This window comes from Ischnura elegans, chromosome 2 (genome assembly GCF_921293095.1).
Source record: "Ischnura elegans chromosome 2, ioIscEleg1.1, whole genome shotgun sequence".
Classification (NCBI taxonomy): Eukaryota; Metazoa; Arthropoda; class Insecta; order Odonata; family Coenagrionidae; genus Ischnura; species Ischnura elegans.
Window position 1 is genome coordinate 126015125 of NC_060247.1, and position 19808 is coordinate 126034932.

Below are 19808 nucleotides of genomic sequence, written 5' to 3' on the forward strand. Positions count from 1 at the left end.
ATTATTAGTTATATGCGGTTAAGAAAGTATATGAGTAGTTTTATAAAGATGTATTTAAGTGAAAATCCTTCTCCGAATGACTGAAAGCCAGGGGACCTATGCTTAAACATGTAATTTCTTTCACCAGCCCAGATAATAGATTTTTTGGCTTTGTTGGCCCACTTAAATCGCTGTTTTTCGCCAGAACAAACTATTACTTCCTAAAACCCATTGTGCTCTGGGGATATTATTAGTGTCCCAAGAGGCCCTATTTTAGGTTGAGTTGCTGTGGAGACGAATAACCTCTGCGTTCCCGCAGCTGAAGATGAAACGTACAAGCAAATCAAACTATCGTTTAGTAATTTGGAATTGTCCAGTCACTTATTTCGCGTATCGCGAAATGCATGATAACTTCAGGAGTTTCGCCAACAACTTCCATTTTACGAAAATCTACTCGTTAGCATTAAGTTAATATTCTGTCACTTTAATGGAAGTTTTTAAGAACAGGTACGGCTTTTTTTTCCTTCCGCCACCATGAGGCCACGGATGCCGAGAATTTCTCAAGGATAAATTACGCTGGTCACATTTTTATAGAACTTGTTCGTCCATTCCAGTTAATATAACCAGTTTTCATAGAATTTCCTCTTAGAAAGGATTATATTCTCGGAAATATCGGAATGAATATAAAATAATGACACTTATTTAAAAGCCATTACGATTCCTCCACTGTACAAATGCTCAACTATCGCCCACCGAATCAAATCCGCTCATCTAGAAACCCTAGTATTTTTATTTCTTCCGATGAGAAAGTCCACCTCGAATTCTCATAAAATCAACTTCGTTCACTGACTCAGTTATTCAATCCGAATGATTCGTTTCGATGGGCAAGGGTAGAGCTCACCCAGACCTAAGCACAGGCGTGTAAACTTCACACATTCAAGAGTGATTCTGTTGATATTTTTAATTTCAGTTGTGTTTTGTGTTTACGTCTTCATCGCTGTTACTTTGTCTTCGTTCGTTGGCGATCAAACATTTTTTTTGCGTACTTAGCAACAATACTTTCTGATATGGTTTTCTTTAAATGAAGTGTTAATTGATTTCAGTTGAAGTCTTATAATTTACACTTACAATCAGTGCCTTCCAGCGGGAACATAAGTGCACGTCAAAAAATTACAAATTCAAGGCCAATTCCTTTCCCTTGGCTGACTCACACATCGAGGATTTTTTTGAGAGTGGCTAAGGGTTTGACCCGAGAATCGAACACGAAACCCTTCAGCAAGTACCCATACCTTACCCTCTGGGCAACCACGCTCCCAAAAAAACAAGGGAATAGATATTTTTATCTCCCCGAAATAGAGACATTTTGGAGTTATCCAAGTTTCGAGGAGTTATGAAGACGCATCAATCACTCCAAACCGGTCGTCTTTTGTCTTATTTTGTGACGCATTATGGGGCGCCCATTAATTAAGTGAGGCGTTTAGGGGGGAGAGTCGATTCTCACCCAATCTCACGTAGGAGAGAGGAGGTGTCACCTGGCAAGTGTCACGTGATTACTTTTCCGCAAGAAACAGTGTAATATTACGAGAACACTCGGTCGAATTGAGCAAAACGCGTTTCCCTATTAATGTATGACTAAATTCTACACCATACGATTCTACAAATTATTTTATTTTTAACAAATCCAACGATATGTGACATATATTAACGTATTTACACTGAAAGTACGCATTTTGAATAATCTCACGTGAGATTAAAAGGGAAGGCAAAGGTCAATCCAAATCTCATTTTAAGGGTGAGGAGGGTGGTCCAAAAATCGCCAAAATCCCCTCACGTAATTATTGGAGGTCCCTATATTTGTTTAAATTTCACGCTATCATCTATAATTAATCAAGCAAAAAAGAAGAATCCGTATTCACCATTCATCTGTATTTCAAACATAAAACTTTTACCTCCGAGAACATGTTGGGAAAGAATTTTCTTATCTAAGATAAAGGCATGCGTGGAGAATTCTCTACGTTGTACTATACTCTGAAAATTTCAAGATGATACTGCCATGAATAAAAATAAAATAAAACGAGATTTAAAAAACATCCTTTCCCCAAAAAAAAACTGGGTAAAAAATAATCTTTTCATCAATCGGAGAAGAAAATGTGGGGGCTGAGTAGGTTTATTAGAAATTAGTGTAGAAGAGTGACTGAGTAAGGATTTATACACAATACTATACTATTCTTCCATATAAAAATGCAGTAAATTAATGGGAGCACAATGGAACTTAATTTCTAATTTATGATTATTGAATATTTCATTTTCATCACTAGCAAGCAAGTTTGCAAAATTTTAAGCCGATCCGACAATGGGAAGAGGGTTAAGAATCAATTGAGGGGGTGAGAAGTCAAGGCGTACAAAGGATTTTCTTTCTAAATAGAGTATGGTTGATAAAAGAATGTCTCCAATCAGGCTCTTAATGCCTGTATACACGGTACTTTAACCCGTACGAGTTAATGGCTGATTGTGTGAATTATTTTTGCATTCCGGAACGGAACATGCATGAATGCATGAACCAAATTATAGCAGGTACCATTTTCTGTTGATTCATTCGCAAAAATTGGGTGGCTACACGATGCATTTTCGTATTCATTCACGCGTTCATACATTTAGATACTAACTCGCATGGGTTAATGTTCCGTGTAAACAGGCCTTTACTCATCGTTATCAAACTGATATGTCCCTTCGACATTAAAAAACCGGATTTTGACATGAGTCGAGTCGGTGTAATGGAATACGATTCTTTCCCATTGTTCAAATGCTTGTTTTTCAACCTAAAAAATCCTTTAAAAATGTATTTTAATCGGCAAAATATGACGCATTTTCGAGTAAATTAAATCATGAGTGTAAGAGCTAGACATTAACCAAAGATGAAGTTTTTAAGAAAAATGAGAAACAAATAATGCCTTCTGGTCTAATACCATCTTGAAAATGATTTAAATGATTCTGACACTCAGAAAGTAGTAAGAAATTTTTCAACTATGCCTACTGTACATATTTGGAACTAATTCGTGAAAATAGCAACGTTTATCAATAAAGTGGTGAAGTCTTAAATGTTGGCGGGAATCACACTTTTGCAAGAATGGGCTACTACCTGATTCTTACAGTCAGGTTTTCTGGCTTTATCGGTGGATTTAAAAGGAAATTTTTTGTGTAATTACACAAATTAAGGATATACAGAGAGAACATAATGAGAAAACTACACCATAATAAGCTTGTAACGAAGATTTTGATTTGCTATCGTCTTGAGCATAATTTATATGTGCGCCAAATTAGAAATGACTCAAACTTCATAACCACAGATTAAGTAAATAAACTCACTTGCCAGGAAGAATATAGTTCTCTGTGGTTAAGCCGGGTTATTTTTTAACCGGGGAGTTCTCAGTAAGGACAAATTGGAGATCATGTTCCCTTAAGTAACCGTTATAAGCTATCATTCCGTTCATAAATCAGGTTATCAAGTTAGATAACGTCTTCAACTATCGGAAATGAATCCATTTAGGGGGCATCTATTAATTACGTGAGGCGTTCAGAGGGGGGGGTCAAGCAGATTCTCACCCAATCTCACGCGGGGGATAGAGGTGTCAAGTATCACGCAATTTATTTCCGCAAGAAACAGCTTCTGCAGGTTCAACTTTCTGATGAGCATACTAAATGAAAAACATTACACATTTTGAGTAGAGTTTTTTTTCCTGGGCCACCTCTAACTTGCTTCGGACACCACTCAAGTACAGAGTATATGACCCCGCGACCTCTCGATCAGCATCCAAGGGCTCGACCCACAAGGCTACTACCCTTCCCCCACTCATGCATGATGTAGGTGTAAATAGCACTCACCCTTGTCGAAGAAGCGGGTCCACTCCCACCGTGGGTTCGTCCAGCACTATGAGTTCTGGGTCGTGAAGAAGGGCAGCACCCAAGGACACTCGCCTCTGCTGGCCAGTGCTGCGAACAACGGGTGTGAAAGAAAAATGCGTATTAATCTCATTTTAAATGACGCACTTCCCTAGCAATTATGTGTTTTAATTCCACAAGGCATAAATACTTGTATTCTCAACCAATAGCATGAGAAAAAGGTAGGGCTAATTTAAAGCAGTGGTTCCAAACTAGTAAACTAAAAGTTACTGGCGATTTTCCACAAATATTTCAATTTTCCTTCGCGACCTTGAAATAATAGTACTTGTAGAAAATTGCCAGTAACGTTTTATTCGCTAAAATGTTAGAATTCTACCAGATTAAGCCTGAAACTACTCTCTCTATCGATATTCAACTAGTTGTAGTCTGCGGGCAGTTCAGTCGTAAATTAATAATTAACCATCCGAACACTCAACCTCACTCGCTAAGGATTTTCATATACTTCAAAACCTGCCATGAGAACAGTGATGAAATCCACCTTAAATGTCACTGGTGAAAATTCCTCAGGACCGGGAATGGAACCACGGTCTGTGGCTTTCCAGGCTACTACGTAGACCACTCCGCAATATAGGCTCTTTGCATAAAAATTGCTAGACGTTTTGAATTGTTTAATATCAAGGTACATCGAGAGAGTGGTGGTCTCAGCAGTGACGCTGAATTTCAAAGGTCCGCGGTAGAGTCCGCTGGTCCATGGCATTTTACCCCATAGCAAGTAATACCTCAGAGAATTAAAAATCAAGAGAAAAGGTGATTAAGTAAAATATTTTCATAAAAAGTTAAAAACTGTTGAACCCTCATAGTTGCCCCAATGATTTCAAGATACCCAGTAACTGGAAACATTTTTATTCGTCCCGGTAACCATTGCCGAGCCTGTCACGGACCACCACTGGGAGTATCTAATTCATCTGTCCTCCTCCAATTGCATAGTAAATTTAAAATATGTTTCCCATCGTTTATTTGAAAATTTAACTGTGTAATTTTCCACCCAATAAAGCTGATACTAATTCTGAGAGGTTTAACATTGTTTAGCGCAAGATGACTCGTATTCCACTGTTGCTAAATGTAATGGTAGGATAACTGGAAAATCTAATATTACCCAGCGTTTACTACTTTCATCAAATACGTTTTATTCCTGCTGCACGCTCATGGAATAATAAAATGGCTATTAATAACACTGTAAATGGCGGCGAACGAAACCAATTTGTCAGTCCGCGACCTTCATGTTACGAAGCAAACCACGGAAGATACAAGAATGGCATCGTAGATGGGTGGTATTTCTCCTCCGTCACGCTAGGTAACTAGGGAACTAGAGAAGCATTATGAACAGTGGACATAGATTGGAGTCTAAAATACTTAATGACTTGCCTGGCCACACTTCCGAAAAACTTCCGCGTGTGTGCTCAAGTGGCACTTCATATGACTTATATCTCCGTAAGCATATAATCTAAAAACAACTATTAAGCCAGAACAAGGAGAGTATTCAGAAGAACAGTGAAACAAAGCATGATATAAGCACTATGCTTGACAGCAAAATGGAATTGAAAATCATGCATGTTTATTGTTATTGCTGCAATTAAGCTAAAAGGTTTTCTATACCGTGCGCCAATTTTTTCAAGAACGCATGAAGCTAACATAAAAATATCGTATTTTTTACTAAAATTTTAAGCTACGCGGGTAAGTAATTCTTCTCAGATATAATATCAGATGAGAAATTTTATCGTTATTAAGAGAAGAATGGCGTCATAAAGTAAAGCACTTATTAAGTGCAGAAGAGACGTTCGATGGAAAACTCACCTGAGGAATCTGATTTGTGTGGAGTGAGGGGGAAGCTTGAGGACTTCGTCCAATATGGCCATCTTCTCGTCCAGTTCGCGGGCAGACATGCCGTAAAGCCAGGAGAAGTAGAGGAACGTCTCGCGGATAGTGAAGAACTCCGTCAAGGCAAGCTCCTGCCGAGAGAACAAAATGATTCAACGTAAAAGCGCTGCACTGCGTAAATTTACAGTATCCCTTACAATCTATTTAATATTACTTGCAATATGCTTAATAAATAATGTCCATTAATAATAAAGTGATTAGCAGTAAACGAAGCCAATACAGGTGCGTATATCATTCCATGACCTTCATGTTACCTAGCAAACCATGGATATGGTGGCTGGGTCTATTTTTCCTACGACAACCTTGCTCACAAGGCAACCTTATAACCAAAAATTGAATGTAAATGTGGAATATTCTTAATTGTAGAATATTCATCCATTTCTTAGGACCAGCATACCTGTTGTACAGAGCAATTTCTCTTACTTTAAGTCCAATGTAATCGTTTGTATTTTGTTTATTTATTTTTGTTATTCCGTTGTGTTTATTTTTTTTCTTAACGTATTGTTGAAGTTATTGCGTGATATCTTCCTTTAAGAAGGACTTTCTCCATCTTTTTTCTGATAAAGTATTATTAAAATTGATCAACTTGAATATCCTGTCGTCTGAATAATCCTAAGAAAATCAATAATAACTTTTTTTCGCTAATTGAAGACCGCGCCGCGCTAGTGACGGCGCGAGATTCTTTCATCCCAATCCTTCCTTCCCTACTCCTGCCACGGAGGCGTCCTCGGGCTCCTATCGCGGTGGCTCTTCCCTTCCCTTTTTTCCTTCATCTGTCCTTCCCCACCTGAGGAGTGCGGGCGGAAAAGTCTCGGACTTCGTTCCCGGCCCTCAGGAGTGTAACCCCGCGAGCCCGCCCTGGGTAATCGATTCCAATCATACCTAACAATATACCGCAAATTATATGAGCAACGCGAGTTATAAATATTTGTCGGGTTGACTTATACTAGTATAGAAGAGGGGATAAAAATCACCATTCCCTAAACATGGAGACTGTTTCTTTAATGGAAAGAGGCTTGGAAGTTGACAGCAGCAGAGAGGTCAGGAGTGGGAACTTTCGAAATGTGGTGCTGCCGAATCATGTTGCAGTTAAACTGAATCGAGTAAATAATGAGTAAGTGCTAGGAAGAGTGAGAGAAAAGACAAGTCTTATAAAAACTTTAAGGAGAATATAAGACAACCCAGTTGGCCACATTATGAGGCACGACGACCTGGTGAAAACAATCGCAGAAGGACGTGTGGAAGGGAAGAAGGGCAAGGGCCGGCCCCGAATGAGTTAAATAGGACAGGTTATAAAGGATGTATAAGAGAAGACATGTGTCATTTTGGAAAGGCTAGAGAACAGGAGAGCGAAATGCAGAGCTGCGTCAAACCAATCTTAGGATTGTTGGCACGTGTCAATCCATTTCAAATCACCCAGGCAATGTTGTTCAACATTTTTAACTGCCCTGATTTTTTATCATTGGTTCCCAACAAGTAGACAATCACAAAACACCAATTGAAAAAAATTTACAGGCCATACTTTTTTAAGGTAGCCATTTTTCATACTCCAGGAGTAATAATCTTTCGATTTAGGCAATAAAAAATAATAGGAAACCACCCTATTATGCTGGAACCCGCTGGAGACGAGGAGATCACATGCTGTGCTTAGATTACTTGAGAAATTACTGAGAGTGTTGATACCTTTCAGAGCGATAAGGGGAACATAATAATAAAACCTCACCATATATCCAGGTCTGACAGAAACACTAAATTTAGAGGTTAGTGAAGGAATTCGTTTTTCCTCCGAACAATATTTGACTTCAATGATGCCACGTGGGACTCTGCACTTGCTTATTTATTGTTTAAATAGTCATTTCTATATGGAATTTTATTGCATGAAATACGCTTTATTCTGAAATCGTGAATTAGAAAGGAAGTGTTTTCCAAATGGAGTCGCATATGCGTAGTATTAATATGTTATTGACACAGCAATCCAGGTAAATTCCAACGAAGATTTGAAGGACGAAGTATAGGGAAAAACTGCGTGTATTATAAAGGATTGATAGCATGCTAATTGATATAAAATAAGGATTGTTAGATAAAAGAGTTAAACTGCAATCAAGCCGACATTGACACGAAGGTAGTTCGCTCGGGATTGAAAGGAAAATGGAATCATGATTACTTTCCAATGAATCAATGAATAATAATTCAGACAGTATTGTCCCTCGTATAAATTAAACTTTAGAGCAGGCGCTGTCAATTAATTTAGTCGTTAAAAAAACTGCAGCAAATAAATTTCCAAAAATGAAATGGGTGAATTCTTCCTACTTTCTTGAGACAGAATGTTTTTCATTTATTGTCCAAGAACAAACTTTATAGTTAAACTGTAATATAAAACTGATATGGAAGATCTGACGGCGTGAAAATAACTTCCTTTAAAAGAATCATAAGACCATTATATGGGTATGGTAAAAATATTGCAACCAGAACAGCCAACAGTAACAACGACATCCCAAATTTAGCTCGGAGCTAAAGAAAATCAAGAGGACAGGTATTCTGTTGATGTCACTTATATGTAAGTAAAACATATGAAAGAGGGCTCTAAAATAAGAAAAATTGATATTTAAAGTGCCACAATAAGAATGATTCGACTATTAAGTAATAATTCCCAAGAGTTTTTTAACAGCTATCATTTCAATTAGAGCTTCAACCATAATTTCTCCCGCTGCAATTAAACACTGGGAAAACAAACATATTAAATCAAGCAACGTATGTGGCAATCTATACCAATATGGGCGGAAAAGATAAATTCCTCAAATGTATTTCCTCCAGAAGGAGAGGAAAGGAGAAGCAAATAAAAAAACTTCTAAACGTGGTCCATTGAACCAATCCGAAACTATCACTGCCGGCATTGTTCGAGCTCAGGAACAGAAAAAAATCACTACATTATTTATTCTAATTAAGCGTGAAAATCTTCAATGTGTGATGAATTTCTTTTTCCATTTAGTATTCAACGAATATAAATTGTCGTTAACCTTGGGGAATTCACCAAGCTCTCAGCGAAAAAGGTAAAATGAATAAAAATCTCTCGACGCCTAACAACCATTACTTACAGATAACGTCTTAATCACCAATTTATGATGCCTGCCTAGTCTTTTAAGGCATGGAGCGAAACGAAACATATGGTTGCCTTCTCATTTGTTACGAAATTCATCACGAGGATAATAGGACAAGAAGTTCTAATAATTGAATCCAATGATGCAGAAAATTAATCGTCTCGCCTTCCTCATCCGGAAAATTATCAAGCACGAGTCTCTCCTTGGCTGTAAGCCTTCAGATTTTACTCGGAAGGTGTTTTTGAGAAGTTAAATGGGCAGAGAACTAAAAAAGGAATCAAAATATGCATTTCAAAAATACAATTAGCCTAAGAAGAATCAATTACCGATGGAAGTATCCACTTTGATTCAGAGCTCTAAAATCGTTGACGGAAAAATATTCTGAAACAGAAATGCGGCCATCTTACTAACAACTGCGATGCAAAATCTCCTCACTAATTAGGATGAATTAAAAAAAATTATACTTCCAACCAATCCAAAATTATTACTGCCAGTCATCCTTATTGCACAATGGCTGTTAATTAAACTAGGCTCTCTATTCTGAAAAAGTGGGAAAAGCTTCGTTACCTTCGACAAATTTTAATCTTAACAAAAATAATCGTTTGAAGGTGAGTGTAGCGTTTCAATAAAACACCGGAGGCATAGCTGCATTTTCTAGAACATTCTTCTCATGAATATAAAATATAGTATGCTGAAAACTTCCCAAAAGATTTGCATATTATAAGATTCTTATCTTTTCAGAGAAGGTGTTATGTAAGAGTTAAAAAAAAAAGGGTAGTGAAGAGTCTCGAGTGACCTGTGCGGAAACGTGGAAACCAAGGAAGGGAGACGAGAAAAGACAGGAGGAGAGGCAGCTTCCAAATGAGATATGGAAGAGACAGAAGGTGTGGATGGAGCGAGTGCTGAGCGGGGAGGGAATGTTGAAAACAGTGTTAGAGAGTAGAATGTTGGGTAAACGAGTGAGAGAAAGAAAGAGAACAGGATTTTTAAATTGAATGAAAGAGAGTGGGCCTCACTGTGAATTTAATTGTCATCTCCATGAAAAGAGGAAGATTGCAATAATATTTCGTAAACACTCCATAGAAACCTACCTTAATCGGTTGAATACTTTAATAATAAATGTGTAAAAAGAAGAAATTCCCGTAAAGAAAAGCAATGTTAAATATTATCGACACTCAGCCAGCTTCTTACCAGATTATGGATGGAGCGAATCCTGAGCGGGGTTATGACATTAAAAACAGTGTTAAAGGGTAGAATGTTGGGTAAACGAGGGAGAGGAAGAAAGAAATATTCTCCTCCCCAAAGGGGGTTCCTTACGTTTACCGAAATGACAAAAAAATTAATAGTCAACGGGTTGTCACGTAAATTATAATCGGAATTAAATGGCAGATTTTTGTTAACACGACCTTAGAAAAAATATATCACTTCCTTAAGACTCTTTTAAGACTTTAATAAGTCTCCAGTACCTACGGTCAGAAGAGTCGATCATGAGGATTGACCGGAGAGCCAAAGTACATGAAATGATGAAATCAGAATTCTGCATCATCCACGTCCTTATGTCCCTCGTATTTTAAATACCCTCCTTCTTTATAGATTCCTGCATTGATCATACTCTTGACTTTCTATCTACACCACCAACTTCTTTCCGCACAATAAGAGACTCGTTTTTAGATGTTTTTTTGTAGCAATCTCATTACAGCCATTATTGGAACCACTTGTTTATTCCAAACCTAAATAAAAAAAATTTTCACCTCGATTTTGTAGATTATTTCGACAGAGAGACAATAAAAGTTATATACTATCTTAAATCTCTCATTAGACTTCTGAGCGAGGATAGTCACTCACGGCCCTTGAAGGAATGATAAACTGATGAATTCGTCAACCGCCTGCCTGCTGCTACGCCGATCAATGAGCGCACTTACTTCCTTCAAATGGACACGGAAGTTCGTGCTCTCGGTCATGATCCATGTGAACGTGATTTTATCCACACAACCAGTTTCTATAAATACCTTGAACGATTCAAGTAGAATTGTAAATGTGCTACCATGAATAGAAAAGTATGAATCAAGATCTATTCATCGATCGCAACAACTAAAAATGTAATTCGGAAAATAAAGTGCATTTCGATTAGAAGAATGCCGTAGGTAGCTAGCGAATCTCACGTGTAACCATCAACAGTATACGCAAAGTAGTACATACAAACGTAATTAGCTAAAGCTGTTTGAACTTAGTGAGAAAATTGAACTGATAAAGTGAAGAGCGCTGCCATTACCATAGCATTTTTTTGCTATATAACATTATCAACAGCATTGAAGTTCATGTTCATTGGAGAGAAAACACATTGCTTTCATCAGAACACAATTATTTCGATGGTTTTTAAAATTAAGTATCTTCAAATATTTTGCTTTCAGCATCCATTTTACTCTATTTTTTTTATCTCAAGCACTTGACCATATTTATTTTGGAGGCGTCCTTCATTGTTCAAAAATGCTTGGTTGACATTTCCAATGATTAACCAACGTAGCACAATGTTAGCTAAGATTTGATATTAATGCACAGCCACCCACACAAATAATTCAAGTGCGAACCGTAACTCATAAAAGAGCCTGTAATTTTGGAACTTAAGTAAGAATGATTTAAGTAAATCGACAACGGTAAAAAAAAATTCCACGGGAAAAAATCATTTACCTCGACCGGAATTCGAACCCATCCTCGGAATTTTCACCGGGTAAACTAAGGTACCAGAACTTTTTTCCAAATTTTGGATTTTTTCAATGTGAAAAAGAAGTCAGAGTAGCTTTATTGGCAGAGAACCTGGAGCTAATTCTGGGTTTAAGTCCCAATCAAGTAAAATGATCTTTTATGCTTTACCCTCATCTTCCACATCTTTGTTCATTTTACTTTTCGGTAGTTTTTTTTTAGGTTCATATTCACTAGTGAAAATTGTCTTAGGCAGACGTTAATCTTTATTTTTTCAAGCTATATCAGGGCGTAGGCAAATATAAACACAAATTCTAGTGTGCCTATTCACTGACGAAGCTTAAATAAATGAAGCGAAACGTAGACCCAGCCCAAAACTTGTTAATAATGACTAATCATCATTATCATAAGTCAACAATCCTCGGATTGGTTTGACGCAGCTCTCGGTTCTTCTCTCCTATCCGCTAGCTTTTTCATAGCAACGTATTTCTTCTTTTTTACATCCTTTTTAACCTGCCATACGTAACTCATTCGGGGTCGTTTCTCGCCCTTCTTCCCTTCCACTTGTCCTACAATTGTTTTCCTCAGGCAATTTTGACCAAATACTATAAAAAATAAAATGAATGATTTTTTTCGTCATAGAATTTTTGCAGGTTGAATAAAATTGAGAGTGACTCAAATACACCACTGCCTAATCCACTGTTATCTCCTTAAATAACGGCAAGCGCAAAAACAAAATCGAAATCCAAAGTTGCGTCTTCCGTGTCATGTGCGTACCTGAGGCATGTATCCGAGTCTGTTTCCAGGGATGCCGCTCTCCTCGCTTCCAGGACGACCGCCCAGCACCCAAACGCTCCCGCGGTCCAGCGCCCGCCTCCCCACGATGCAGCTCAGAAGGGTCGTCTTCCCACAGCCACTGGCTCCAAGGAGGCCGTATCTATAGGAGGACATTGAAAGTGAGAGCAACTCTTTTGGAAAAGTAAATAACAATAATTTCATTCCTCACTACACAAATAATACTTGAAGCATGCATGAAGAAAAATTAGGAATTAGACACCCCTTGAGAATTTCGCCACGCTTTATGGCTGCCGGCTCACTCATTTACAAATAAGTTTTAAATCGGCCTGTGGTGCATTCAATTTTTTAACTTGCACTTAACCACTGGAGTGCAAAAACATAATATGTAAAATAGCCACATAAAATACATACAGATAATAAAAAATATTATTGTAGAGAGAAAGAAGAAAGTACAACACTTCATATTATACCTGAATCATTTTCCGTGTAATGGCGGCAGCTCTTATTTTATGTATAGGCGCCACCGTTTAACGTCATGATAAGATGACTCAAATAGAATATGATATAAACAGATTATCTGTTTTAGCACAAAGTCCCTCAGGGCAAAGAAATACATATACTCGCCAGTATTTATCAAAATGGAATATTATGTTTCACAGCAAGGATACATTTGAAAAAATATATAAAAAATAAAAATAAAATATTAGACTTCTATATAGACATATAGATATAGCTATCAAGGTATCTCATAAATAATTGAAGGAGGAAATAAACTGTAAAATATCAAATTGAAGGACAAATAGGTAAAAAAATCAAAATAATGGGTGCAACGGATTATTCATCGTCATCATTAGAGGTGAACAATCTGAAGATTGGTTTGACGCAACTCTTTATTCCACTCTCTTATCTGCTAACCTTTTTATAATGATGTATTTCTCCTTCACGCCCCTTATAACTGTCCTTTACAACTCATTAGGGGCAGCCCGTAGCCTATCTTCCCGTCCACTTGTCCTTCGACGATTGTCGTCGTCAGACCACCATGTCCCATGATTAGAGATAACGTGAAAATCGCAAATGCGATAATTGCGATATAGATGCGATGTGCGCAAATAAATACGACATAGATGCGATGACTGGACTTTTATAATATTTTTACGCAAATTTGCCTTTTCGACGGCAAAATTCGTACATTTTGTGCCGAGCGCAGTTTAAATGCTCCGCCGACACTAACCGCTTAAAGCATGTGAGCGACTGGCCAGCTGCTAGTTGGCTGGGACTCTACGTGGCCGCGAACTACAAGTGGGCGCGGGCAAGCTACACCTCGGCCACGATGTATCTTATTCCTTAATTTATTACTGTTCTACAACATTTATTATTTAAAATATTCTGTATATATATGCCATATAGCTGTGTTTCACTACATTTTATCGTCGTCTACCTCATTGTGAAAATAAAAAATAGACGCTACAAAATGCGATAAACTGTTATTGAAAGTGCGATAAAATAAAAATGAAAGTGCGATTTTCACGTATCTCTACCCATGATGTGGCGAATTAAGTTTTCCCAAATAAATGTGGTGGTGGGTGGCGTAACATGGTGGAACTCCTTCATGATGCACAAAGGGTAAGAAAAAAGACTTTGCTGCTCCACATGGTAAAATATATATTTGCCGTATATTGTTATACATTTTATTTTGTGGAACAGAAAAGTCTTTTTTTTCAGAAAAGTTTTCCCACCTTCCCGTCAAGGGATTAGCATGACTTCTCTTTTCTCCCTATCATCTTAGCACTTCCTCATTGCTTACTTGGTCGATTCATTTCATTGAATTTCATCTTCATCGTTCTTAGGTAGCGGCAAATTTCGATTGCTTCCACTCTTGACCTCTCTTTTGCTGTCAAAATCAACGCTGGCATAAAGAAACAAGATCCATTGAGGGATCCAACGTATTGTTTCCTTACATTAATGCTTTTATTCTCAACTGTAAGTAGACTCTTCTTTTTGTAAAATTCCCTCTTTTTCTGTGCTATTCTACTCACAATTTGTTTCTTCTATCGCTTGTTATTCTTCCTAGATAGTAGAACTCTTTAACTTCTTCAGGTATTTGTTTTCCTAGTTTAATGTTTGTCCTACTCTCCTCTCTTTTCTCCATACAGGTCTACATCACTTATCTTGTATGATGTTGGGCACGATATGGTGGAAGTTCCTAATATTCGTAAAATAAGACATTGCAATATGTCCATTGAGTTTTATTATGAAATTACGCGTTTCGTCGTTACAAACACCATTTGATGCACTTGATAATGTTGTTTGTAACGACGCAACGCGTAGTGTTACAATAAAACTCAGTGGAAATATTGCAATGTCTTATTTTACTAATAAGCATCACTTGTAAGTTAAAACCAGAAGATCCACAGTACTTGATGTCTATTTGTGAAATCTGTGCTGTCATCAGAAAACGCCAGATGCTCATAGGAGGGAATGGGGAAGAGGAAGGCCGAGTGACACCCATGGTAAATAGACGGAGGCAGCAGGTGGCGTCATAAAATCTACTGGCCACCTTTTTCCTGATTCTTGAATTTCACACGCCTATGGCTATACCATGGATGAACTCTGCCCACGCCTCATCTAAACCAACACTTAAGGTTGAATCAATCAGTGATTGTGTGAGTAAAAATAGTTAAACTGTACGATTCAAGCACGATTCCAAGTTTTCATGGCTATTCACTTACGTCAGAGAAAATTACAATGCACCCTACTGATAACGGAGTAACGAACGGAAATCGTGAAAGGTGGGTGTTGAAAGCACCAGAGCTCCTACTTTAACCTTCATGTCTTTTTTTGCATGATTTGAAAAGGTCTAGACGGATGGAATGTCAGATAGGGGCATAACTTGTAAGGCATTTGGGTCTAAAGCCAATGGATCTTGATAGTACATGGACGCAATAAGTGACTAAATGAATAAAAAAGAATTTGATATAAAAAAATTATGTACAGTGCTAGCGGGCAGTCCCTTTTACGAATAAATAAAAAAAAGTACTCGCCATTTTTGAATAAAAATTGAATATTTTACATGAGGGATACAAATAAAAATGATGAAAAAATCATAAGTAGAATACGGCTACATAGCTATCAAGGTAGTGAAGTAATAATTCAAGGAAGAAAGAAATTAAAAAATAGCAATCTAAAGTAAAGTCTACATTAACAAATAGACAACAATCAAAAATATAAGTGCTACGGATCAGTTAGTAGGGTTCTACTGCCCGACTTTAGAAACGAGTAAAAATATAAGTGAATTGGGCAATGATTTCCGGCCTCATATTTATTTTGGTAATGCATCGCATGTTTAACAATTCTAATGTATGATACCTATTCAAATTTTAATAACCTTACGGAATAATAGTGAAAATTTTTATCGTTACGTAACACTTACATTACATGTGGCTTAAGCTACAGTAAGTTGTTGACTCGTGTCAAAATATAGCAATAGAAATTTCTATATAAAAATACTTAAATGCCTAAAAATATCATTAGGATTAAATGCATTAAAAATACGAGTGTATTTTGATCATAACAAATGATTGAGCATACTAAGCAATGAAAACCCACTTCCATTTCCAATGTATTCAATTACCAACATACCTAGTTAGGTTCTTTCGACAATGCCTTCCCTCTTGGAAAAATGCAGACAAAAAACACATAATATTTCAAATAAACGATACATTTGCATACAGTAGATACAGTAGTACCTACATACATTCACATTCAGGTGCCCCTAAAGAAAGATATTCGGAGGTTATTGGATAATTATATTTACATGAAAACTAAAATCGTATCGCTAAGATATTCCTACACATAGGCGGATCCAGGGGGGGGGGCACGGGGGCACGTGCCCCCCCCCCCCAGACCCTTAAAAATATGCTAGATTTTTAATGTGGTCCCATTATCATTTCTTTTGTTTTGTATGACGAGGTATCCTTGTGCCCCCCCCCTGAACAAAATCCAGGATACGGCCTTGCTTGTGCCCCTCCCAGAAAGAAATCCTGGATCCGCCCCTGTTCCTACATTCTGTAATAAGTTTTGCTTAAGAAAATTTACTTTATTTTCTAAAACATAAATAGCATACACGTGAAGCCTTTCCATTTATCGTTCTACGCTTTATAAATCGACCAGTGTTTTGCTTAACATAAGAGAGGGTCCCTTAGTGGAAAGCAGGATCACCAGGAGTTCCGTATAAAAAATATTTATAGGACTATAACGGCACAACATCCTGAGAAAAGTTTAGATAGAAAAAAAACACGTAAATGACTAAATAGTAAACTATACGCTCAAGGCAAGAGCTTGCTTCACATGGATGTGCCCTCTTAAAGGATACGCTTGAATTTTCACGGTCACTTCCGCTATTTACGGAAAAGGGGACAGAAATAACGCAGTTCCTGAGGGAAAACACTTGAGAACAGCAACTTGCCTCTTGCAAAAATTCTATCGTGCGAGCATCAACTTGCCAGGTGTCAAAGGATTCTTCTTTTTTTTTAATTGCAGTCACAAAATTTCCGCGTGATACTGGCTCAAACCGCTTGCTTTCTGTATGATAATACGTCAATCACATAACTTCTTCCTTCCTCCCACAGTGCGAAAGTGCAGAGTCACCGCTTTACTACCCGATCGCGACATTTGTGATGCAACGTGGGTTTTTCTTAATTGAATCCCTTTTGAAATGAAGAATCACTCAGCACTAAGCCGCTCGCGGGAATGTGATAGTGCTGCCGCTCCATCCATTAATCGAGACCGCTGATCAGTGTCAGTTGTCATCTCAACAACTAATGTCTATGCATCCACAATGTAGCGGAGTCGTGCGCCGCCAAGGCTATGAAGGAGTCTCTATGGCGACGGAGAGTATGAATCAAAACAAATATAGTGATATCTTAAAAGGATAGTGCGGTTTTGAACATTTGAAAATTGATTGCAGTTTATGTTTTTATTTTTCGAATTTTTCGTCTCAAATAGTTTTTTTACATAATTAATAAATGGCAATGTGTTCGCCCTCAGTTGATGGGAGAGAAAAGGACACGGAATCGACTTAAGCCTACCCCTAAGGAAAGGCGCCAAGGGGACCGTGGCTTAAAGTAGCATCTGACGGACGGTGCACTTGAAGTACCCTCCTAAAGGCACTCAAGAGAGATCTGAAAAATGTCTGCCACCCTATCCCTATTGAGTTCCAATGAATGACTGAAACCGCACCATTCCTTTATGATAACCCTGTACAACATTCGAAATTTCCGTAAAAATCAAATAAAAAAAAATAAAAAAATACTCCGCAAGCATGCCACATTCTTCGATACTATAATCTGCGCTAGGCTTCACAGCATGCAGATTTTCTAATGCATATTATTTTAATTTAACATTCCAACGGTCAAAATCTAATGTGGCGTCATATTCACTAAAACAAAAGCATTTTGACTGAAGTCGTAAAATTAACTAGCTAATAACTTAAAAAAAATAGCATCCTTAAGGTGATAGTATATTTTTAACGTTTTTCATGGTTTCCATTTAACGATTTTAAAGGTTTTCATTAGAAAATTGATTATTCTACCGTGAGTTTTTATTATAAAAGTCACTTTTCACGCCACCGTAATTAAGAATTTGTCACATCTTCTTTAATAAAATTTTGTGATTGGCTATATATCTATGAAGTAAGAATTCCATTTGGCAGAGCTACAGAGGGGAATAACCCTTTTGAATCAACGATTTTGTACTCATCATGATAATACACTGACTCATGATGATTTGATGTATTTGAGTAGATATACATTTTAACCGGCTCACTCCACTTAAAAGAGGTGTTCCTCGAGAAGAAATGTTGCATCATTGACTAATACGAGGTTAAAATTAAATCAGGCCACTGAAAGTTTTCACGTGAACGACCTTCATAATTTTCAACGAAAAGCATCAGCCAAGGTCTTCGCAAGTCCTCAAGGTCCACACGCAAACATCTCTCTTGAATCACGCTCAACGCAAAAGATGGTTGCTATCACAACAGGAAAACAACGCTGAAGCATACAGGCGATGCGGGAGATGTTCGTAAATTTATTCGTAGTGTTACAACTTTAAAGAGCTGATCAACCATAAGGTCATTACAATTGACGCTTGCTACCATGGAATCTGCGAACACCACTGCTGCTTTTGGACTGCCACGCTGTCCTTAGCACAGAGCTGAAAAGCTGTAGTAAAACATTAAAAGATAGCGAGTAGTGATGTGAAACAGCTTTCCAATACGAAATTGAGACCGGAACTTAAAATGTGACGAGTTGATTTCATAATTTGCGATGTATTTTTTCAGTACATAGAAGAAATAGTAAAGGAATATTGAGAAAAAAAATAAATTGCATGGAAGAAACTTAATGCATAACTATATATCTGAACTAGACAGAGTAAAATTCTGGTGAACAGGGACAATTTTGATTCACATTAATGGTACTGAAATATTACTGGTAAGAAAAAACGCACGTGGTAAAAATATAAAAGTGCTGCCATTATTGAAAGCATTTGTATATAATGAGAATCGCTCACAATAAGATTTTTGCATCACATAAAAAAATGTGATGACGGAAGTTAATCTTACATTTTGACAAAAAATGTAGCGAGCGGAATGAGGGGGAAGGGGCATATACTCTCCGGATCTGCTGGAGAGATGCATTCATAGACATGCCCTCTTAATCCCGCCACCATCTACAATATACCCTTCTTTTACCCTCCCCTTCTACCCCTTCTATCCGAAATTTTGTTTTCGTGACGGCCTAGCCCTGGGCCCTTTTTCAGAGGATTGAGTCTTAAATTTCTTCACTTGCCTCCATAGCGACTCCATTGAACAAAAGTTATCGGATATGACTCTCTACGTCACTCACTGTTTCAACCTACTGTGAAAAGTGAGGGCAGAGAGCCATTTGGCATGGAAGATCTGATGAACAGTATCATTGTTTCTCCGTTTATATTCCAAGTAATGCATATCACTCTCTTTGCCTGAGCTGTTTAACTGACTATTTATATTTTGCTTCTTCTAACGCTGATTACTCGGTTTACCAGGAAACGGTTCTTTCTCGCAAAATTTTATTGTTTTTTTTTTGTTATCATATCAGTGGCAGTTTTTAATCTTCTTGAGCCTTCTTCAAATGTTTCTCTGTATCGGCTACGATTGTTTTGTCATCAGCAACTCGAGGCATTGTTTTTTTTTCCTCTTTCCGTTTACTCCTTAATCCCGCTCTATGATCTCATCGAGGACTATCTCGAAGTAAATAATGAAATTTTTATTACTGCGCAGACCCCTATCTATCCCTCTGTTATTCCTTAAGATCTCGTTTCTTCCAAACCTTGTCGCAAGAAGTTCATTTCCGTATTGTC

General features: G+C 37.6%; 1 protein-coding gene across 1 annotated transcript in view; it reads right to left on the reverse strand.

The window, feature by feature from the left end:
* LOC124154611 (ABC transporter G family member 20-like) overlaps window positions 1-19808 on the reverse strand; it is a 113456-nt gene that overhangs the window by 58455 nt on the left and 35193 nt on the right. Inside the window, exons 3-5 of the mRNA XM_046528451.1 lie at window positions 12393-12552; window positions 5734-5888; window positions 3862-3969 (exon numbers count right to left, since the gene is read on the reverse strand). Of these exons, the coding sequence (XP_046384407.1) occupies window positions 3862-3969; window positions 5734-5888; window positions 12393-12552 (423 nt within the window). The remainder of the gene's footprint in view (window positions 1-3861; window positions 3970-5733; window positions 5889-12392; window positions 12553-19808) is intronic.